Source organism: Antedon bifida, chromosome 5 (genome assembly GCF_963402885.1).
Source record: "Antedon bifida chromosome 5, ecAntBifi1.1, whole genome shotgun sequence".
NCBI lineage: Eukaryota > Metazoa > Echinodermata > Crinoidea > Comatulida > Antedonidae > Antedon > Antedon bifida.
Window position 1 is genome coordinate 31,482,941 of NC_136230.1, and position 23,965 is coordinate 31,506,905.

The 23,965-nt window shown below is 33.8% G+C and overlaps 4 protein-coding genes across 5 annotated transcripts; 2 read left to right on the forward strand and 2 right to left on the reverse strand.

The window, feature by feature from the left end:
* Window positions 1-5: 5 nt before the first annotated feature.
* LOC144842310 (uncharacterized) lies at window positions 6-5,594 on the forward strand. Its single transcript, XM_078698744.1, has 7 exons — window positions 6-70; window positions 1,570-1,756; window positions 2,238-2,426; window positions 2,698-2,725; window positions 2,953-3,098; window positions 3,470-3,598; window positions 3,805-5,594. Exons 2-7 carry the CDS (start codon window positions 1,571-1,573, stop codon window positions 3,982-3,984), a joined length of 858 nt encoding a protein of 285 aa, XP_078554870.1. The 5' UTR covers window positions 6-70; window position 1,570; the 3' UTR covers window positions 3,985-5,594.
* A 2,400-nt stretch (window positions 5,595-7,994) lies between these two features.
* On the forward strand, window positions 7,995-15,890 carry LOC144841903 (transient-receptor-potential-like protein). The gene is made up of 8 exons (XM_078698194.1): window positions 7,995-8,108; window positions 9,733-10,765; window positions 11,451-11,799; window positions 12,340-12,769; window positions 13,181-13,373; window positions 14,443-14,655; window positions 14,979-15,145; window positions 15,527-15,890. Exons 2-8 carry the CDS (start codon window positions 9,740-9,742, stop codon window positions 15,858-15,860), a joined length of 2,712 nt encoding a protein of 903 aa, XP_078554320.1. The 5' UTR covers window positions 7,995-8,108; window positions 9,733-9,739; the 3' UTR covers window positions 15,861-15,890.
* A 1,722-nt stretch (window positions 15,891-17,612) lies between these two features.
* LOC144841996 (short coiled-coil protein B-like) lies at window positions 17,613-20,267 on the reverse strand. Its single transcript, XM_078698328.1, has 5 exons — window positions 20,163-20,267; window positions 19,649-19,760; window positions 19,150-19,293; window positions 18,819-18,957; window positions 17,613-18,586 (listed from the first exon to the last, which is right to left on the reverse strand). The coding sequence occupies exons 2-5, from the start codon at window positions 19,713-19,715 to the stop codon at window positions 18,553-18,555; spliced, it is 384 nt and encodes a 127-aa protein (XP_078554454.1). The 5' UTR covers window positions 19,716-19,760; window positions 20,163-20,267; the 3' UTR covers window positions 17,613-18,552.
* Window positions 20,268-20,420: 153 nt separating this feature from the next.
* Window positions 20,421-23,830, reverse strand: LOC144841934 (protein unc-50 homolog). Of its 2 annotated transcripts, none has more exons than XM_078698236.1 (8): window positions 23,735-23,805; window positions 23,104-23,341; window positions 22,898-22,923; window positions 22,720-22,785; window positions 22,429-22,549; window positions 21,875-22,014; window positions 21,505-21,606; window positions 20,421-21,310 (listed from the first exon to the last, which is right to left on the reverse strand). In XM_078698236.1, exons 2-8 carry the CDS (start codon window positions 23,298-23,300, stop codon window positions 21,171-21,173), a joined length of 792 nt encoding a protein of 263 aa, XP_078554362.1. In that variant the 5' UTR covers window positions 23,301-23,341; window positions 23,735-23,805; the 3' UTR covers window positions 20,421-21,170. The 2 variants fall into 2 exon arrangements, with proteins under 2 accessions (XP_078554362.1, XP_078554361.1); XM_078698235.1 differs by having other exon boundaries at window positions 20,422-21,310; window positions 23,104-23,305; window positions 23,735-23,830.
* Window positions 23,831-23,965: the final 135 nt, after the last annotated feature.

Sequence of the window (23,965 nt, forward strand, 5' to 3'; positions counted from 1 at the left end):
ATTTAATTTTACAGTAGACGCTCTCGGTGTAGGAGGCTTTACATTTTTAAAAACGATTTTACACCAGCAGGTAGATATATTATATACTACTGAAGTTATTAGAGCATTGTCCAAGTCTCAAACTAAATATAGACGTGATATAGGATATCCTATCTAGATAATACTCTGTTTTAAGTTATGTTAGTTTAATTTTTAAGCAAGGAAGGCCTAGCCTCTAATGATATTAGACAAATAGCTAATGATTTAAGTTCAAACCTGGAATCATGTAACAACTGGCTTATAAACAACAAACTATCATTACATCCTGATAAAACTGAATCAATATTGTTTGGTACTAAAAGAAAACTTAAGAATGTTCATGATTTTGCTGTTATGTTTAAAAATAAGTTGATATGTAAGAAGAATATGATCTCATATCTTGGTTGTTTGCTTGATGAAGACCTGTCTGGAGAATCTATGGTTCAAAAAGTTCTTAGTAAGACTAATTCAAGACTTAAATTTTTGTATAGACATTCTGCATGTCTAAATTTCTTTTCTCGTAAAATTCTATGTTCGGCACTGATTACTTGTCACTTTGACTATGCATGTTGCTCCTGGTTTTCAGGTGTTTCTAAAAAACTTAAACAAAGACTCCAAACCAGTCAAAATAAAGTTGCTAGGTTTATATTAAATAAAAATAATCGTGCACATATTGGTAAAGACGAACTGAACCAAATCGGTCAATTATGTCTAGAGGATAGAATTTGCCAACTCAAACTTAATCATGTTCATAAGATTTTTTATGGAAAATCAGTACCTTATTTGACTGAAAAGTTTCAAAGAGTTTCATCTAACCACCATTATATGACTAGAAGTAGTGTCAATGGTTTTTCAGTTCCTAAATCTGATAGTCAAATATCTAAAACGTTTTATTATACAGGCATAAAGGCATGGAATAACCTACCTCATTCCATTCAAGAAATAGAAAACAAATTTAATTTTAAGAAAAATGTTAAATCACATTTCTGTTCTACCAAATAACTATATAAGTCAATCATAGTCTCTAATTTAACTGTTTTTTTAAATATTATTGTTATATTTACGTGTTTAATGCTATACCTTGTAATGATTATATTTTTTATTTTAGATTGTAAAAGGATCCCAATGGAAATAAGCTGATAAGCTTTTTGGGCTATCCTGGAAAATCTCTTATAAATGTATTATTTGTAATGTCCGTAATTTATGTTATCACTTTGTATGTTTTTTTTTATGATGATTTTCCAAATAAATTCAAATCAAATCAAATCAGCCAAACGCGCCTGTCTGTAGTGTAGTGTAAAGTAGTAGGCTAGGCTTAAATTGTAGAAGTAGGCCGATCATCAGCTGTTGGATAATTGTTTTGTAGGCCTACCTTTGAAAAATGTTCTCTGAATTACCAAACCTATTGCTTATGTAGAATAGAACGCCTCTTGAACCTCTAGTGTTTAATTTAGATGAAATTTATAATTTTAAAAATTTGAATTTTGAATAATTTTATATGCCTGTGATAGTGACATTATTGTAACTAAATTAGTTTTTAATCTATTTCAGGATGTCAATGAGAGAAAAGTCACTTGAACGTCGCCGAGTAACCAGAGAACACAACAGCAACTTTAGAGCTGGTCATGTTTATGTCAATGAAAATCAACTTTATAAAACTGGACTTCGAGGAAGAAAACGTTTTCTCTTTTATATGATACTCCTGGTATTATATATTATTGTTGTCAGCAACCTGCTGGTATGTGAATCAATTAAAGACAACTTTTTGAGTGCAAGTGCAAAATAATATTGATTATTTAATTTATAAATAATGAATGATCTTAGATTACAATTACTTAACAACATCACTGCCAAAAAAAAACAATATTCAAACATATACTGTACATGTAAAGCCAAAAAGACATATTATTAATTTAGTATTTTGATATTAGATCAAAATTGACTGAACATGGGGGTAAACAGCATATGACCCAAGATATTTAAAATAGATTATAAACACTTTCAAAATAAAAGGATAGGATTCAATTACAACCACCTCGGTGTCACTGTAAAGCATTGTCTACACTATCAAACTTTATGTGACAAAAAATATGATATGCCCTTATATGGACATGATATTTTGGAACATCACTTTTTTTGTCAAACTAGTTTGATAGTGACAGAGCTTTAGTTATTTCAGTTTAAAGCGTAATAAACAATGTTTATTTTGTTATTTTAAGGTACTTCTGTTGATAATGTTTTCACTCAAGATAAATGATGAAGGGATGGCAGTAATGGAGGTGGTTCCTGACAGAGCAATTCGATTCCTACATCAGTTGTATATGGACAAAATTACTCTAAATGGAACAACAAATGCACAACTTGCTTCGTTTCAATCACAAAATCTAGATTTTTTTGGTGAACAAATTGTAAGTACAGTGGAACCCCTCCTTTGGGACATCTTTCCCTATTCAGAGGAGACACTTTCATGTGAAATGAGCTTAAAGTTTTTAAGACTGTGGTGTCTCCTCTTAATAGAGGTTCTTTTTTTCTACTTCAGGAAAAGAAATGTCTATGTTTAATACCATGTGACATGTAGTAAACCTAACCAATCACAAAATAAACAATGTTTGTATCAACATACTCTATTATACTACAGTACTATTCATAAATTATGCAATTTGTTAATTTATTTTGTAGAATTTGCAGCCACAAACCAATGCACACAGTAAGTATTTTTTATTTGATCGTTAATACCATCATTTTTTTTTACATTAATGTGATTGTATGTGTCAAAACATTCTAGAAATAAAGTTTGAGTTGTGCCATGGAAAGTTGTCCTTAACCGTTTGAGGACCCCTTAATATCAGTTCTTTTAAAGTGAAAACTGCACAAGTTTTACTATTTTAACAATGGTAAATAATAAACCTGTTTTCTATTTCAATTTTTCTTAAGTTGGAATAGGTGTAAAGAAGACAGAAATATACAGTAGTTCCTTTGAAGTTGTCAATCCAACCAATAACAAGACGATTTTCCCACAACAGAATTTTAAAGTTTCTAATCTAAACAAAGTAAGCTTTGGATTGTTAAACACAAGCAAGGTAAGATATTGAAAATTTAATTTAATTAAGCATGGTTCCCACTAGAGACGCAAAGCAAGGACGTAGACGCAACGCAATGCAAGGACGTAGACGCAGGCGAGCTGACCAATCAAAAGCGAAGCTTAAATAACCCATCGTTTGTGATTGGTCAAATCACTTGCGTTGCGCTTACATTGTTGTTGCATCGTAATGTGAACCAAGCATTTACATGTATTACAATACAGACCATGCTTGCTGTACACACAATTTGGCTTCCGCAAAGAAATTTCTGTTCTTAAACAAATGTCTAAAGGAAAATTAAAAGTCATGCAGTTTAGGAGATTTTACTATTAGAGGACAAAGTTTCATTATATTGATTGTTTTTTAAATAGGTGAGCAGTTCAACAGGTAATACATTACAGTTGACATCGTTGGGTAATTTAAACATATCTGCTGGTGAAGATATTGACTTTAAAAGCAACGAAATGCAGTTGACATCGTCTTCATTAACATTACAGGCTGTAAGTAAAAGCTTTCTCCCCCATCCCCTTCCTCTCTTTTTTAGCACCCAATTCTGTGTTGTAAGCTACTGTAATACTCTATTTGCATGCGGCATGGGCCAGACTTGTTATTAGCTGTTGTTATTTTCCAGATGATATATTACATTTGTGAATATTTTACATACAATTCAGCTAATTTTTTTCATGTTGGTTTATGTTTATTTCAGAAAAATATTTATCTGAAAATGTTTGATGGACTGTTTGCAGAAAACCTAGCGACAATTGAAGACGGTTTTAACATAAGTCAAAAAACTCAACTCTGTATAAGTGCAAACTCTGGAACATTATTTAGAATTCATTATAATGCATCATGTAATAATTATGATATTGATAATGAAGTGGGTTGACAAGAACAACTTGTAATCACTTTCTGTATTGGGAATGTTCTACAATACTGTATGACATAAGTGAATAGGTTTGAGTAACATTTATTTAGCGTGGATTTCACTGACAGTAGTGTAAAGGACAATTCATTTAGCGCACATTTAAAATGATAGGTGGCAGTATTTTGCCCATTATTTGGTAATGGGTAAGTTTATTTTTTGTTTTCAGAAAAGTGATATTAAGTGACTTACCTGTGATGACAAAACAGACAATTTCACTGATATATAAGTGTCCCGTAGGTGAATTAAAAGCACATCTAATTTCTATATAAAGACAATAGGAAATGTTTTAATAACTACTATTTTACAGTTTTGTGTGTGTGTGTGAATTTTAATAATGTAATGATCATATTGTAAATGTATTGTGTGCACATTTTTAGAACATACTATTTTTATGTACTAATTATGAACATTTACCTTGAATATGTTGGACTAAAAAAATATATTTAATGTGCTAATATCCTGTAATGTAAATTGACGGGCAGGTGTTTATTTAAGAAAGCCAATTTTAAACATGTCTGAAAAAGGTATTTAAATGCAATAGAATTGAAGTGCATTATTGTTAGATATAGATTTTATATAGTAAATAGTTTATATAGTTGAATTTAGATAATCCACTATGTTTTGTTATAGACGCCACATTTTATGAATATAAATATGTTATTGATCTGGACTACTACTAGTATTCTTCTTCAAGGAATTTTGAGCACCAGTAATAAAATTAAATTTTAGATTAAATTAATTCCATTTAAAACAAAAATTACATTACTGCCTGATGTGAGATATAAAAATTTATGTGCATATTTGGAGCTTGGTTCCCGCAATGAATGTACTCGTAAACGACCCGTCGTGAAAATTTGATGTTTACGTCCTTTCGTGACGTTTACGTCGGCTTGCGTAACGCAACGTCATAAGAAGCAGTGGGAACCAAGCTCATGAGGGCGTCGATTTCGGCACGATTTTTAGCTTCAGTTTATTTTAAACATAACTTTAATTAAATACAATCTTCGATAATATATCCTTAATGAGTACCATGTTTTCCATTAGCGAATGTATTCACAAAAATCGAACATTATTTCGCATTTTTTAATGTAGCAAAAAGTAAATGACATTTTTAATACGCATGTAAATTTTCGAACACTTTCGATTCTCACGAATAAATTCGCATATAGTGGAAAACCGGCTTTAGGCTATTTGTTATTATTGATTTCAAATACAATATTAATAAATATTGGTGATCATGTTATTAATGATACGCAAGTCGACAATTGTTGTTTTGTCCAAGTTCCAAATATGCACATATATTTATATCTCACATCAGGCAGCAATGTAATGTTTGTTTTAAATGGAATTTAACCCAAACTTCGTAAACCTAGTTACATAATGATACATGTATTGTTTGTTTTACATGCGGGTGACGGACATACACTGTTCAGGAGACCTACATAAATACACAAGTAGATATATGTTCGCGTAACAAAGAACGAATGCTTCTATTCGTTCATACAACTTGACATAGGTTGGATTGTGTTTTGTATGATGAGTATAAGAAATTAAAGTATTCTTACTAATAATCGAAATGGCTTTTAGTCGGATGTGTTTATTGTTTCATAATAAAGTGCTTGTCACACCAATTATAATATCAAATTTAATACTCCTTCCAGAAATGATGACAAGAATGAATTTGAAGAGTAATGCTTGGTCCGGTTCCCACTAGCGACGAACACAACGACGTAACGCAACGTATGGAATTTGACCAATCACAAGCGATGAATTATTCAACCTGTCGTTTGTCATTGGTCAACTCGCTTGCGTTGCGTCCAAGTGAGAACCGAGCTTAACGACTCACGATGTTATTATTAACGATGATTTTTAAATTCGTTAGCATTTTTTTAAATATCTAGCTCTAATAATATAAATGTTTGGAATGAATTTCAGTACGTAATGGTCCAACGATATATATTTCATATAAAACAGAGAGAAGAATTTTTCTTCAAAAATAGCATCACTCAATCTGAATTAATTTGAGAAGAGTCTTACTATGGGCCTTTAGCGATATATTTGAAATGTTGCCGTGTACTCAAAATCACGTTACGATTTCTATATATGGCTCTGTCTTTGGCAAATACAGTGGGCCCCATTTCGCCCTACTTGTCTGAAGTTACTCATGGTGTAATGCTTAATTCTTCCAACTTACGCAACACAAGGACGTAAGCGCAACGCAAGTAGGGTTCAACCAATCGCAAGCGGCGATGGATTATTTGAAATGTCGCTCTCTCATTGGTTGCGCGCCAAGTGATAATGTGAAATATCGCTGTAATATTGCTAATATATTCTCACTAATATCAGCACACTCATACTAATATATTGTGATAATGATTATTGCTGATATAACACGAATACAACATATAATTGGCCTTCAAATGTAGCCTTAATATGATGGGCTTTTTTATTTATATAGTAATTGTAATTGTACATACTGTAATAACTGATCTTGATAACATTATATGTAAATATGATATATTCATATATAATAAAAGTATTCAAAAAATTGGACGGAAATAATCATAATCGAGTAATTTGTATTTCTATAGGCCAATAAGCAAATGTTACAATAATACAATATATATTACAGTTTTTGCGCTGATAACATTTGCTGCATAGTAAATGTAAATCCAATATTATTGTTATATTGTAGTAAAAAATAATAAGTTAAGGCATGGGAAGCTTTGACAGAAAAAGATGGTATTTTTTATTTTGTAATGGGACACAGGTGCAATTGTAGAAAATGCCTATTTTCTTGTAACAACGCAAGTGAATTGATCAATCACTTGCGATAGTTGGAATAATCCATCGCTTGTGATTGGTCAATTTGGGAACCAAGTTTAACTAGCATTATTGTCCCAACAAAACTAACTATACATAATGAAGAAAGCAAAGTGGTGGTGGTGACTAGTTAGGAGCAGATACCGAAACAATTTTTAGAGTTATGATGTTTTAAGGACAATTTTCACGGACGAGCGGCAACGGTAATAAAACATATAGAATCTTGTTATTCCTTATGACCATTTGCACACAGTACGCGGAGCGGACGGGCGGTTTCCGCTCAGGATAGATACAGATTGTACGTGCAGGGAGGTTTATTTTTATACCACCCTGCTTCTTGGAACAAGTTTTCCGCTTACCGTCACCGCTCGTCTGTGGCCTTTAAAGCTTGGTTCCCACTAGAGACGCAACACAAGGACGTAACGGAACGTAAGTTAGTTGACCAATGACAAGCGATGGATTATTCAAACTGACGCTTGTCATTGGTCAACACGCTTGCGTTGCGTTTACGTCCTTGCGTTACGTCCTAGTGGGAACCAAGCTTTAGATACTATGAATGTGGATCCGATGTGCATCATCCAGGGTTGAGCGTTGACTAGGACCTCCTTCAAGAAATATAGGCCACTATAAAAATACAATAAATTCTTGTTTACACAATGCGTATCTAATTAGGAAACTTATTCAATGAATTGTTGAAATTATTTATAGGCCTATATAAATGTTATTGATCAGAATATATTATGATAGAGTAATATTGATTTTATATAAGAAAATAATATTTTAGTCTCTTATACATGTTTGTAGGAGATCGTATTACAATAATTCTCATGGGTCATTATAACAGGTTAAATGTGATTAGTGTAATGGTCTTCGTATATAGTTTTTAACCATGTTCATCCCGTTGCAATTATTATCTATTAAATTAGCATGACAATAGCCAGCGAATACGTAATGAGAAAGCAGCATTTCTTGTACTTAATCAGTTTAAGTTTAATGGGAAATACAACAACCAATACCCTTTGTTTCGTTATGGTATTACCATGGTAACTCGTATGCTGCTTACAGGAAATCAGAATATAGGATCGATACTTAAATATTGACGACGTGATCTTAAGCAAGTGATGGCTACGATGACTGCTAGCTGCTATCGGAAGCATAATCTACACAATTATCAACAATAATCTTTATTACAGCATTCTTTAGATTTTGAGTAAGAAGCATTCATTTACACAGCATTTGGAAATATTAGAATAGTTATAAAGGTAGGTGCAGTGTTCGTTTTAGTATACTTCATTATATAAGTACCGGTTCTAAGTTTGTTAATATTTGTCATCTTATTTCAACACAATTATGTTTTCAATTGTTCTATCTCTTGTCACGTCAAAACTGTATACATACTATAATATGATATTTCACGTCAGTATCTCTGAAATAGAATAACTTATACCGCACCGTTTCTTTATTATTGATATACCTGTTGCTATTTTCGTACTCGAAACTGCATAAGTCTAGACGTGATCGAATTTATTTATTTGCATTTATAATTTGTTGTTATAAGTATATAATCTATATGTTGTTATAATATAAATCCAAGGCAAATTACTGAAAAAAATGACAATGCTGTGGGTATCAGTGGCTGGATCTCAATGGAGATACAAATAAAAAAGCGAAAAGCTAAATCAAAACGATAAAGTAAACAGCCAGAAAAGTTAGCAGAGCTTTCGGGCAACACTAGCCCTTCATCAGTGCAAGTGTTGTTATAATATAATAAATAAACATCATTAATTCATACTGATAGCTAAATAACATATCATAGGAGCACAAGCAAATTTAGCGCGCTACATGACAAAGAGAAAGATGTCCGGTGTTCAAATAATTTTAGAAATAAAATCTGAGATGACTGGCGATTTCGCGTTTAACGCGCCATCGCGAGACATGCGCGCGGACTTTATTATTTTGCGTTCGTTTTCTAGGACCCTTTCTGAAACAAGCATTCCACCTTAAGGGGTTATCCTCTGCTATGTCATATTTTGGTGCTTTGTTTGTGGTTTTGAGATTTTTGGAGTTTCATCTGCTGTCTTATGTCACATGACAATAAATATTAAACAAACAAACACTAGGTGTTGGTGAACCTAAACTTCATTCACTTATTTATTTGATCAAAATCAATTTCCAATAAAAAGATTGTAGGCCTACAACCGTAACTTGAGACTGGAGTTAAAATGGAAATAAATTAAATCTAACATTGTGATATGCATCATAATTAGAATAGGAAACAAAAGACGTGAAAATCTCACAAAATATACAATAAAACAAGCCATTTAAAGTCAATTATGCTAACGCTATGTAATTTATGTATACGCACTTTTGAATTCATGATAAGGTCGTGTGCAACAAATACAAGGCCAAGCTATTCAAAGCATTGACGTACAGTTCTTTATATAGCTTATTATTTTTATTATGATTATTCGAGCTAATGCATTGTATTGTGCTTTTTTCTTCCATTTATCAATATGTAACTGTAATAGTCATCTATAGCGCATTGCGTTTGTCTTAAATGCTGCGAAATAGAACGTGATGCATACAACATGGCGATGTCTAATACGTTTCTTGGTGTCTAGAGTTAATAATTGATTACCAATAATGCTAATAACATAGTTTATTCATCTTCTACATCTTCTAGCAATATTTCTCGAACTGTCACGTCACGTAGTATGATTTGTTATCAGCGTTAACACGCGCGCGTCTAATTGTACATCTTCGTGTGACGTCGATGACGCTTTGATGATAAAGTAACGGTATATGCCACAGGGCTCCTGTATCCCTATTAAAGTCTAACACTGAATGTAAGTGTGATGATGATACTTGATACATTTGATTTTGCAGATTCATAATGTCATTCAGAATACGAACTACACCTTCGACCATGAATAACATTTATCCGATATACGGGACGGACAATGCGCGCCTTCACCAGCAGCAGACGGTAATCCCAACCGTGTCGTCTTATATACCAACATCCATGAACCTCGTATCCAGTATGAGCAGCATCCCACTCCAGTTGTTCAGTGAGGGCAACAGACTGACAAAAAACGAACGAAATTTATTAGAAGCCGCCCAAAAGGGAGACAAAGCAACCATTCTACGGTGTCTTAGCAACAAAAACGACCCTGTAAACGTAAACGTGACAGACATTTTGGGAAGAAGCGCTCTACAGATGGCCGTTGACAACGAAAATATTGAAATCGTTGAAATTCTTTTAGAGCAAGAAAATGTTTTCATAGGCGACGCATTGCTTTACGCGATTAAGGAAGGTGTTTATAAGATGGTTGAAATGATGGTGAACCATCCAAGTATAAGTGTAGAAATGCTCGGGGAAGGATGGTATGACATGAAGAACAGTTTGAAGACAGACAGTTCGGATTATTCGCCCGATATATCGCCAATCATTCTCGCAGCTCACGTCAACCAATTCGAAATCCTTCAGCTTCTTCTTACTCGAGGTGCGTCAATCTTTAAGCCTCATTCAGTCATTTGTGATTGTGATGAATGTAAGGTTCGACAAAAAAGTGATAGTCTGAGGTACTCTCTGAAAAGAATCAACGCTTACAAAGCACTAGCGAGCCCAGCGTGGATGGCACTGACCAGCAACGACCCCATACTGACAGCATTCCGACTAAGTTGGGAGCTACAACACATGGCGATGAGAGAGAATGAGTTTAAAGATATCTATCTGACGTTGCTAGACCAATGTAAGATGTTTGCTGTGGGTTTGCTCGATCAGTGCAGAAGTACTGAAGAAGTAGTTGCAGTGATGAATAAAATGAACGATCCGCAGGACGATTTGGATGAAGAGGTGGATAGTGGAAATTTAACACTAGCTCGTTTGAAACTAGCGTTGAAATACGAACAGAAACAGGTAAGTAAAGATAAGTAAGTAATTCTGAAAACTGTTGTTAGCACAGCACTGCCGACTCTTATGGCAGAGGCTGCATCATCTGCCTCAGACGTATTGGCCCATGCCTTTCCTCTGGTCAAGGCACTGGACGAGAGAAGCCCTTGGTCAATGTTTAGGACAAATCAAGGTGCTTAAACAGTCCTGGCTTAGTTTCATCCATCATTCAGATGAATGTAAAACTAATTGACATTTTCGTTTACGACAGACGTCGGCCATAAACAAATGTTAGAACAATTCACTTTATCCCATGGTTGATAATTATTAGTTACCTAAAATAATACATTGACATGTCATGGTTAACAAAACGTCACAACAATACAACCTTCTACCTTCTACGATGGGGCATTAATTAATCACCAATTTGCTTGCTTTGACTACTTCTAAGTAATTTATTGTTTTCTATTAATTGTATTTTTTAACAATGGTAAAGAATTAAACCATGTTTAAAGCACTGTCACTATCATTATCAAACTAGTTTGACCAAAAAAAGTGTGATGTGCCCAAAAATGGTTGATATGACAGTGTGTCCATTTATGGGCATATCACATTCCCTTTCTCACAGTTTGATAGTGTAGACTGAGCTTTATTATGTGTGTTTGATACGAATAATGATAAATACATTATCATGTTTGATTATGTCTTTTAGTTTGTTGCACACGCACATACACAACAGTTGCTATCTACCATTTGGTACGAAGGACTACCAAGTTGGCGTCGACGTCATTGGACAATCAAGATGCTAACCTGTGCTGTACTACTTCTTATTTTCCCCTTTATGTCAATCTACTATTTAATATTTCCAAGATCTAGAATTGGTAACGTACTACGAACACCTTTTATGAAGTTTTTGAACCATAGTGTATCGTTCGTTTTCTTCTTAATTCTTCTGGTCCTCGCTTCAACCGGGGTCTTATGTTCGAGAGAGGTCGAAGAATGCAGCAAACAGGGGCGTGAACCTGATGCAGTTGAAGTTTTACTCATCTTTTTTGTCTTAGGTAAGTTACTGGATTATATCAAATTAAATATAGAAATAACACTAAAAAAAGACACCGCGTATAGTATCGTATTCAACGACACATATTCATTATTCTGCATGTGCTATTTTAGCAGAGCAGTGGTTCCTCTTCTTATTTTTTTTTTGGCCAGCATCATTCTATACCACATAAACTAGACTTGCTCCAAGTCTGTATTTATTGTCTTTTTTATGTTAGTCCCACACATCGTCGTTTCGAAGCTCAAGTAGTATACGTATGAAACGCCATATGTGCCAAAATATTTATCTTTTTACTAATATTAAGTCAAAACTCCGTCTGAAACCCAGACTACACATAAACCTGAACGAAGCCTAAGGCTTGGTGGTGCATCGCTTGTGATTGGTCCAAGTACTTACGTTGTGTTCACGTTCTTGCGTTGCGTACGTTGCGTGGAAACCAAAATTGTTGCACCTACCGCTGTGCTTTGAGTTCGTTGGTTCGAGCACATCAATAACATCAAGCATTTACTGCATAAACATAATGTTTACGTCATCTTTTCAGGCATGATATGGGCCGAATGTAAACAGCTATGGGAAGAAGGATTGAAAGCTTACACACGACAATGGTGGAATTGGTTGGATTTTATCATGTTGTCACTTTACTTAATGGCGTTGAGCCTTAGAATTGTCGCTTACATCAAACAGGAGGAATTCCACACTTGCTCGTTCCGCGGCGCATGGCCAGTTTACGATCCTACGATTGTTTCCGAGTGTATATTTTCTGTGGCGATCGTATTTAGTTTCGCTCGAATTATTTACCTATTTCAAGCGAATCAGTATCTTGGACCCTTACAGATTTCGCTTGGTAATATGCTTATAGACATAGCGAAATTTCTATTCATTTTCTTATTGGTTTTACTCTCATTCACGTGTGGAATGAACCAATTGTACACTTTCTACAAAGGAAAAGAAATAAAAGGATCATTTAAGTCGTAAGTTGACAATTTGTTAAAACCTTTTTATTAAAGGATCTCCACAAGTAAGCTTGGTTCCCCCACTTCTACGCAACCCGATGACGTAAGCGCTCCCGGCGCAATGATTTGACCAATCACGACGCGATGGATCAACTGTCGCGTGTGATTGGTCAACTCACGTTGTGCCTACGTTGTTTGTTAGAACCATATATTGATATATATATTTATATGCTGCACAATTTTGTAAGCAGTATGGACCTTAGGCCCCGCATTTGGATCTGGTTTACAATTATGTCTCTTATTTGGTTAAGTTAATTGAAAGAAATCTTTTTATTTGGAATATATGAATATATTATTCTTATTAAAATATAACGGTATTAACTTGTCTTAGCAATAACATTTAATTTGATTATTTTTAAATTTACATAGATTGGATAGCTCGCTACTATCTTTGTTTTGGGCATTATTTGGACTTTTGAGCAAGGACGAGGTAGAACTTGAAGAGAATGACTTTGTAGCAACCGTCGGACAGCTATTGTTATTGTCATATCATATTCTGGGTATCATAGTACTTCTGAACATGCTCATCGCTATGATGAGTAGCTCATTTCAAAATATTGAGGTAAATTAATTTAAAATCAATTAATTTTATTCATTGAGGTATTATATAGGCCAATCTATGAATATATTACCTCATTTAATTTTCATTTCGTCAGTGACGTCACAACAGACAAAAAATGTACGCGTTTTCAACGGTGGCGGTAATTAGCGTGTGTACGCGCGCGTCAATCTTACGCCAGTGTACGCAGCAGTTGTACTGACACATTTAATTTTAAGTCAAGTGATAAAATAAATTGACTTTACAGCAATAATTCCTTCAATACAAATTATGATCAGTACATAATTATTTTGTACTTTGTTTGCAAAATGGAGAGTGCACACCCTACGGCTAAAGACACTCAATTTAGATTTATCTGCAGCTATAGGCTATTATATTTAATTTTGAAAAAAGCATGATTAAAAACTCGACACATTACAAATGAATGCATTATCAGTATCACCATTATCATTATTGTATCAATTTTCACAAAAGCAACAGTCAAGTTAATTACATCTTCTTCATATCAGACAGACAATTGTACGCGAGCGCGTTAAAAACGATGCCTCTTTATAGGCCATGATGCCTTTGGGGAACTAGGGCGTACGCTACCAAGCACACGGCTTCGCGACCTAAGTGAGACCGCCCGAATTGGCCTAACCTAAGTACGACCGTTGTATAAGTGAAGAGGCCTAGCTAAAACTTTGGAATAATAGTAATTCAATAACTAAATTTACCTATTCCTATGTTACTGTGATTGTTAAATATGTTAATTCAAAGATGTACATAGTTATCATTTCTAAAAACAGTAAATTACTCACCTAATTTGTCTTTTTGTAACCTCAATAATTCTCTTTCAATTCAACTTCCCAGTAAATCAATCGTCTGCTGTGTCACTGAATATCAATGATCTGATTGGTCAGAAGTCAATGTAGAGATTACGTCACTTCACAAATTCTCAAACTTGGCAGTCGATTATAGTTTTTAAGTCTGCATAGTTTGGTGGCGTGTGCAGACGGTTTATTCAATAATTGTACGCGCGCGTCACTTTTGTGACTGTTCCACTAATGTCTGCTATTTTTTTGTGTTACAGAATCATGCTGATGAAGAATGGAAGTTTGCCAGGTCAAAATTATGGATGGGGTATTTTGATGAGGGGTCAACATTACCCCCTCCTTTCAATCTCATAATAAGTCCAAAATCGATTTACTATGCGTTCACACACACCAAACAGTTTTTGTGTGGCCAGTGTATTGAAGATACGTCCATACCAGGCAGCAAGCAGTCTCTTGAAACCGCACTCAAGGTAATCGTTATTTTAACTTAATTATTTATCATTCTGAAATTTAACTGTGTTATCATTATCAAAACACAAATTGTAAAGCTTTGTCTACGCTATCAAAGTTTATGTGCCCATACTGTATATGGACATGATGATGTCATATCACTACCATATTTGGGCATATCATACTTATTTTGTCAAACTAGTTTGACAGTGTAGACAGAGCTTTAGTTTTACTCTCTTTTCTTTTTTTATCCTGGTTCAATTATTTTTTATTGTTCAATTTTATGTCATTTTTTTCATGCTTTGAATTAAATAAAATCCAACAATATCCTTTATCATTTTAGAGCAGTGACAGTATCTTAGGCTCAACGTTAGAGCAAGAAACTAAGTACCAGGATATTATGAAGCGGTTGGTGAGTCGTTATATCCACCAATACAAAGCTGAACAGAAGGGAGATGGTGTGACGGAAGATGACCTCAATGAAATCAAACAAGACATATCAAGTCTTAGGTAAGGAGCAGCATTTTAAGTCTAAACGAATTTGTCTTATTTGTAACAGTAGAAAGTGTGGTAGCGTTTGTCTATCGTTTGGTTTTTCTTATTTAAAGATCTCACTAGAGATTCAATGGACGTCAAAGGACGTACGCGCAACGCAAGCGAGTTGACCAATGACAAGCCACTGTTCGAATAATCTATCGCTTGTGATTGGTCAAATCACGTACGCTGCGTTACGTCCCTGCGTTGCGTCGCTAGTGGAAACCAAGCTTTACCCGCTAAGTTTGTTTCAAGGACCGTACCAATTATTACTAACTTTGGTCAGTCGGTAGGTAAAACGCGTTACACTCTTATAAAACATATCTGACGTATTTTGCGTTTCTTTTCTATCATTAGATACGAGCTTCGTGAAGATCGTAAAAAAGAAGAGCAGAGTCATACCACGTTACTTCAAGATTTAAAACGAACAGTACTGACATACCAAAATGGTGCTGCTGACAATCAGAAACCATTTAACACAGATTCAAAAGTAGCAACGACTAGAGAATTAGAAATGATTAAATTCGAAATAATTGACTGTATCAAAAAAGAATTAACAACGACTGCTCTGCATGGTAGAGATCGTAATGACGTATATGCCGCCAACGACAGACATGCTGATAAGTGGAGTAAAGAAGAATATATGGACGAGGATCGGACGTGGCCTACGCACCTAGCAACAGAATTATAATGTGCACATTTGTTGTGGAGAAAAAGATTTTAGAAAATGATTTACGACTGACAGAAAAGAATTTTTTTATAGAAGACATAAAATGTTACAGAAAATGATGTTAATACAGGAAATTGACGCGAATGAAAGACAATAAAAGACAACATTAAGATGATGATCGAATGTATCATCGACAAGTGGGCGCATGATGACGTCACTCTTCATATCCTCTCCTACAATATTCGTTCAACGTTATAATCATAATATCAATAGTCTTTCTTATTTAATGAACGATGTTGGATGGAGGAATTTTACTATTAGTGCCACGCCCATTAACCTTAACATAGACGTAGCCACGCCCTTGGATAAACCATGGAACAGGAGTGTAAATTTAATATAAAACATTGTATAAATTATCTTTCACTTTTTGAAGGGATGGCGCTGTAACTTGTGTATTTTAACAATTACACTGTAGGTTTGAAGAAATTAGACGTGTATTTTAAAATGTACATGACGCGTTTGCTGCGTATGGCGCCCCGTAGTTTTCGACCAGCCTCCAATTCTAATTTTGACTTTGTGCACTTTTGCAAATATCACGTAAATTAAAGACGTAAATATTGTAAAGAGTTTACAGAAATACTATTAATCAACTTACATATATGCACTATTTCAAAAAGCAATACATCATATTATAATTAATTGTACTTAATTAGCAAAGATCTGCAGATCTGTATCTATTTGGCACATCTTCAAGAGTTGTTAGTGTTCTGTCTTAAGCGTGGTTCCCACTTGCGACGCAACACAAAGACATAACGCAACGCAAGTGAATTGACCAATCACAAGCGATGGCTTATTCGCTTGTGATTGCTAACTGTCTATAACTTCGCTTGTCATTGGTTAAAACGCTTGCGTTGCGTTTACGTCCTTGCGTTACGTTCTAGTTGGAACCAAGCTTTAAGCTTGGTTCCCACACGGAGGTAACGCAAACGAGTTGATCAATGACAAGCGATGGATTATTCGAACAGTCGCGCGTGATTAGTCAACTCGCTTGCGTTAATTATATCCAGATAAGATGCATGAAAGGTTGATTGACGGCGAAGGGGTTGCAATGTTTTCATTATAACATGGAGAATATTTCTCAATGATTATATTATTACTTATTTACCAACATTATTAATGTTATGGTTGAGATTAATGTGTATTTAAATTAAAATATTAATCAATTATTATTCATAATAAATCCCATACACTTGTTGTAAAGCGTTGTTGTTTTATCTTATTCCAAACAGCCTGCCTACTTCGGAGACACAAATATTTTTGTACAGGCCAAAATTGTTGTAAGACTACGGCATGATGGGTAGTTTGTGGATAGAACGTCAAGCTGTTGGTGACGTAACGAAAACTAGCAAATAGGAGTTTCCCAGGTGATAATTTTATGAGGTGAAAGATGAAAATGTTATATTTTCACAAGGCGAAGCAAAGACTATTGCATTCTCGATGACGTAATTAAAGTTAAAAAGAACATTGAATATCATGTGACCCACAAACATCCAATAAAATGACAAGAACATTATTCAGGTGTGTTATAATACGAGCGAACGGCGTCATCGTGCTAATTTCATTCCATATACATACGTTATTCTAAAATATGGCAGCATTCATGAAAAAATCCTCGACAAATTAAATTGAAACTGGACGAAACGACGAATCATTGACACTCGCAGTAATAGGCGAAAACACAAACAGGAAATGAGAAGGCAGCAGGAGTAGATAATTCTCTTTTTTTATTCATACTGTAATACAATTACCAACATAGACTGTACATATACCTTTCTTTCGTTTGTATAATAAACCACTTTTCTTTTAAACGTTCTCTATATTCCTATACTATACAATGAAATCGAAAAGATGGCTTCACTCATCATATCCTATTCTAACTGTGCATATTATACAGTACACTATGTAATATAAATTGGTACGCGGTTCAATATAAATGACAGTACTCTAGCACATTAACAAAATGTAAATGGTATCATACCTATTTAGGCAGAGGAGGCGTTCCATAGTAAAGCATGCAATCTTAATCTAAATAAAACTAAGTACATCTAATTTGGTTTTAATAGTAGATACATATATATATTTACATTTATTCATTGTATGAAATAAATAAAATCAATTAAAACATTGCACTTATGGGTTAACTTATTATTATGATAACAAGTCTTGTAGCAGCTTCGTTTTTCTGGTTTTAGCACATACTTAAGACGCGTCTAGAAACGTAACACTACTCATTTGTGACACTAATATAATACTTTCTCATAAGCAGCTGTCAACCTCTTGGAGTGTCTAAATGTAATTACTTTTACTCAAATACTCACAGTGGTAATTATTATAATAGTAAATAGGGTGTAAAACAAAAGAAAAACAATGAAAGGATTTTGAGATGATGTCACAAAATGTCATTGCCACTAATTTGTCATTATGTAAGACAAAAAACTTCCCCAAACATTAAATCCTGTTTTCTCGTAAATTTTACAAATAAGTAATCTTTATCTTGGAACATCAATATACGTCTTGCTTTCAACTGGCAATTTAGCCTTTAAATTTTACACATGTGCTCTTATAAATATTTTACTTATAACAAATAAAGCCAGAAAAAGTTGAAATCGTCTTCAAGCACCACCATCTTTCAATTGGTACCACATGTAAGCAATCACTTATCAACTTTCTTAACCTTTCCACCAGACCTGAAAAAAGACAAAACATTATCTTCTCGATTTTAACATTACTATGGTCAAATGGACACCTTAATAGTGACAAATTGTACCAACTATAATTCAATTCATTCCGGATTTTACAATACAAACAATAACACATACATCAGACATACTAGACCCGGGGACTCCAACAGCGAACTTAATAGCTTTCAATGGGACGTCCCAGCCAGATAATTGCTTTGAAAATTATTTTAATACTAACTTTTTTTTGCTTTTTGGAGAAGTTGATTGGAACACACTAGAAGCAGCCATCAGGTTTTCTATATACTGCCCAAGAACTTGGTTCTCTGATTTCAATTTTAGATTTTCTTCTTTCACTCCGTCAACTCGTGATGACAAATCTGAAAAAAAAATGTTATTTATTAATTGTTCCTGTGTAACGTGCCTGCCTACTCATTCAAAGGCCAGGGTTCGATCCTGACATAGTGCCAGGCCAGGGTTGTAACTCATAAAAACAACTCCAATATCTACAAATTATAATTGATGAAAACTTGCTGTTGGTTGGATGCAAATAAAATAAATAAAAAACTCACCATCTAAAGTGTTCTGTAATTCTAGAACTTGGCATATTAATCTTGCTTTTTCTGCGTCATCGCCGTCATCTGGTGTTGTAATGTTACTGTTACTTGTAGCCATTAGATCTCCTATTGAGCGACTAGTTGTAAAACTTTGGTTTACTGCTTAAAAAAACAAATAATTATTAATATTAGGTGACATGTATCCTGTAACTAATAGACGATTTTTGTGCTACTACGGAATCCATCTTGGAGAGATGAAAACAGTCTTGATCAGCCAATCATAACCAACAGAAATAACATAGCGTTTTCAGGGGATTTCAGGACACCATGTTATGAGAAAAAACATTTCTGTAAAATGTTCTGAAAGGATTGGTCTACATAATTATATGATTGAAAAAAATGATAACATTAAAATCCATTTAAAAAAAAACACCACAGCGTATAGGCCAGAAAAACGGTGGTGACAAACTGTTTATTATTTACCATTTTTACTAAATTAAGAAGAAAACTTTACCTGATTCATTGTCTGACAAGGATACATTCACCATTCCTTGATCTGCTGGACTCAAAGGGGACTCCATAATACACTCAACTTCATCAGATGTATAGAAAAGTGTATTTCAAACCTATTTTTAATAACAAATTAATTCAAATACATATTTCTTTATTTTAATTAAAGAGTGGTCTTCCTACAATATTTTTAATGAGTGAATCATTTGTGGTTTCACTACATTGACACGGTCAGCGCATGTGCAGTTATAAGCTGTCAAAAAAAAAACAGGGTCGAATCGACCAAGTACGTACGCATACGTCGAATGGGTTGGGCTACAGGACGAAGTATTATTCTAAATGACACTACTTAGGCTAAGCCCAGAGCCAAACTGCAACCAATTTCACCCATTTGTGTTACATATTTAGTGTTACAGAAGTTAAATATCAATGGTACAATTAATGATAATGAATATTTATCTATTAATAGTAAAAAATAATTGACAATATTAGTATTTTGAAGCCAATTTTCAACCTACCCAAATCGGTCAACAATTCGGCAGCAACCTCCAATATCCGGTGATTGATTAATTTTTTATTTTTGTTGAGCGCCCTCTATAATTACAAACATTTTATATTTTGACACATACACGTCACGGATAGTACACCCAGCAGCATAAATGGGTACGCTGACCAGTATTCAGGGATTTTATACTGTACAGAAGTGATAATCAGAAATTATCTTATTTGGGAATAAATCAATAATCATTAAAAACAAAACCAAACAACATTTAAGGTTTATAATACATTAATTTTATTTCTGAAAAGTTATTTGTAAATAGTGTAACAAGCATAAATAAACTAGGCCTAGTACAGCCTCTATTTACCGAACCTTATGCTACAAAAATACACCTGCTTAGGGTACTAAATATTAGAGAGGGAAGTGTGTATGTATTTCACCTTCATCTGAACAGAACGCAGGTGTAATCGTAAGAAAACAACACAAGTGTAATTGGAAGTGTACCTAACGTTGACTAGAAACCACGCTATATAATCTAAGTTCTGTTTATAAAATTTATTTATATATATTTTACATAAAACAAATTTACAGGACATCTTTAATTTTAATATACAAAAACGAAGTACCTGGGGAAATTCCCAACACAACCTTATCAAGGTACCTGGGGAAATTCCCAACACTACCTAATCAAGGTACCTGGGGAAATTCCCAACACTACCTAATCAAGGTACCTGGGGAAATTCCCAACACTACCAACCCGGTATCTGGGGTGTACCTTTACCATATCTCATGTTTCTCAGCTATGTGATCATGTCTACTGGCAAAATTGTAATAATGATGCCAAATAAATATTGAATAAATTAGATGATCAACACCAATGTGTTGGTTTGCCTTCAACTTTGAAGGCCCTTACCATATTAATACTAGGGAATATGCCACTTGGGGAGAGAGAGAGAGAGAGAGAGTCCAACGCTCTAGGAGTTGACAATGTAAATTTAAATATTGAATTTAAAAAATGATGGTTGGTTTATTTAACCCTATATTTGTAGAAATACATCAATGATTTACATAAGTTCCAGTTGATGATCACAGATACACAATAAAAAATGAGAATCAGGAGAGATGGCGGGTACAACAACGCAATTGTCTTCTTTAAAAATGGCAGAGCTGAAAAAAATATAAACAATAACTTATTTTAATACAGTTCAGTTTAATAACTTTATATACAGTATACGATTTATTATTATTTAAATAGTAATGAAAAATTAAATGGATAAACTAAACAATTTATCCAATTTAAGTATTCAGTATTTAAAAGTCTAACAATTGATATCAAATAATTCAATTTATTGTATACTTACCAGTGTATCCAAGAAACGTAATATAAACATAGTATCCCATAGCAACAAGCCACAGCGAGTTCCCAAACAGGGTTGATAAGAAGTAATCATAACTTATTACAGCTGGAATTACAAACACATTAAACTAAATATTATTACAGTGTTTTAGTTTTACTTTCAGTTGGTGTCAACACGTATTAGACAGCATAGTGATTTACCTGCTTAGAAACAGAACTTACTTACTACAGATACAGTACGTATTTGGTAAAACATTACTGGAATATTGTATTCTCTGATACTTTTGATATAAGTTAGATTTGTTGCTGGAAAATGATACACAATAAAAATGTGTATCACTATCAGTGTGTAAAAAATAAAATGGTAAACTTACGCATGTACAAGAAGAGTTGTATAACATGTAAAAGAATTAAAACTGGAAAGAATGCATTTAAATGAACATCAAAACAGAAGCCCCATTCAACCTCTTGAAAGTTCTTGTTATTCAACTTTAAGTAATGATTCGTTACAAACCTAGGAAAAAAAGATTAATTAACTATAATAAATGAATGGAACAGTCTTCATATTTTCCAATGGTTTTACAGAATGTTACAAATACACAGTACTGGGCACTGAGGTACAAGGGAGCAACAGTGCTACAAAGGATACAGGTTACAATGTATATGGATATGCATATAGGATAGGCAGGAATGGAGGTTCATCTCTCAAACATGTCCAAATATGGTAGTGATATGTCCAAATATGGTAGTGATATGACATCATGATATCCATATATGGGAACATCACATTTTTTGTCATATAAAATTTGATAGTGTAGACAGAGCTTTACATACAACAGCCATTAAAGTACTTAGAATGCACAGAATAGGGACAGTGGTGTATTCAATGATGGTTTATCAACTGTAAAAAAATAACAAGGTGTCTTACCAAAAAAAAGTAGCTATCAACAAGCCAACACCGATACAGTCAACAAAGACGACCCAGAGTAAAAACTTAAGTGTACCAACAAATCCAAGACTCAACACAATACCAAAACCAACTGAAGACCCTGAAAATAAACGTCGTAATTAGCACTGTATAGACTCATGCCCACCACCCATGAAGATTTAGTGGTGTTCATGCAATTTGCTATGCTGTCCTAATAATAATGAGTAAAACTTTGTGTTCTAGGTGGAGTATCAGAACATTGAATTATTGTTAATTTTGAAAATTTCTTACCACAAAGCCAAATGCTTAAAAGTACTAAGAATGCTGGGTCATCTCTTGCCCATTGGTCTTTTGTTTCTGAGGAAAAAATGTGAAGTTTAATACTTATTTTATTGGAATACTTATAAATACAAATAATTAATTTAAAGTATATATTATCTAACAATAGATGTTATTATTTTATACTTACGTTTTCTATACTGAAAGTTTCGATATCTGCAAATATAAATCAAATACATTAATTAATACCCTGGTAAAACACTTGAGTCTGCACTATTATCAGCTGGTAATTGGTGTCAATTTATACTATTTACAAGGATTTTCTGAACATATACACTAAATACAACATACACGTTTTTTAGGGTTTTCTGAATGTATACACTAAAAACAACGTACACTTTTTGGGGTGCCAGAAGAAGGTATAGCATCTGCCACATGGCAAAATCAAAGTCCATTTGTCTGTACTTGAATATTCTGCGGAAGTATTTTCGTCGTTTTGCTTGAGCTGTATGTCGATCATCCATCATTCCGTTGTCACTTGGTGATCTTGTGGAGGAATTCTCAGTTTTCGATACATGTACACTCGTCAACATGTTTCCTGTAAAGAACACTCAATTTAGGCTAGATAAAAAAACTAAAAAGAAAGCAATTTTACAATTCCAGCGGAGTATTATTATTATTTATCTAAAAATATTATTTTGTGCAGGCTATAATCTATAATAAAGTAGGCCTAAATTTAGTACTGTAGTGTGTGCCTACCACCACAAACTGTGGTTATATTTTAATTTCAGCCCACAACTTCATTAAACAAATTGAGAATTTACTGTTTTGGTACGAGATGACCACAGAAAAGGCCTAGCTAGGTTCGAGAACGAAACTCACAACTGCTGCAGTGTTGGTAGACTCTCTAGCCTAGGCCTAGTAGTATGTAGGCCTATGTAGAATGTCTATACCTTTACTATAAACATGCCAGATTATAATTTACAGACCAATTGAGAGTTACAAATTGGAAAACTATGGAACAAACCTTAAAATACTGGCATTTGAAATTGATTCTAGGCTAGGCCACCGCTTCTTCTTTCAAGCAAACACGACGACGTTTATTTAGTTTTCTAGAGGGCGCTGTCTGGTTCAGATAAATTTATTATTTTTATGAATAAGAATGTAAAAGTTTTGCAGTTACAGCAGAGATGTGATTTGATAATGGACGAATTCATTATTATATGGAAAAACGATAAAAATAATAAGAAAATAAACA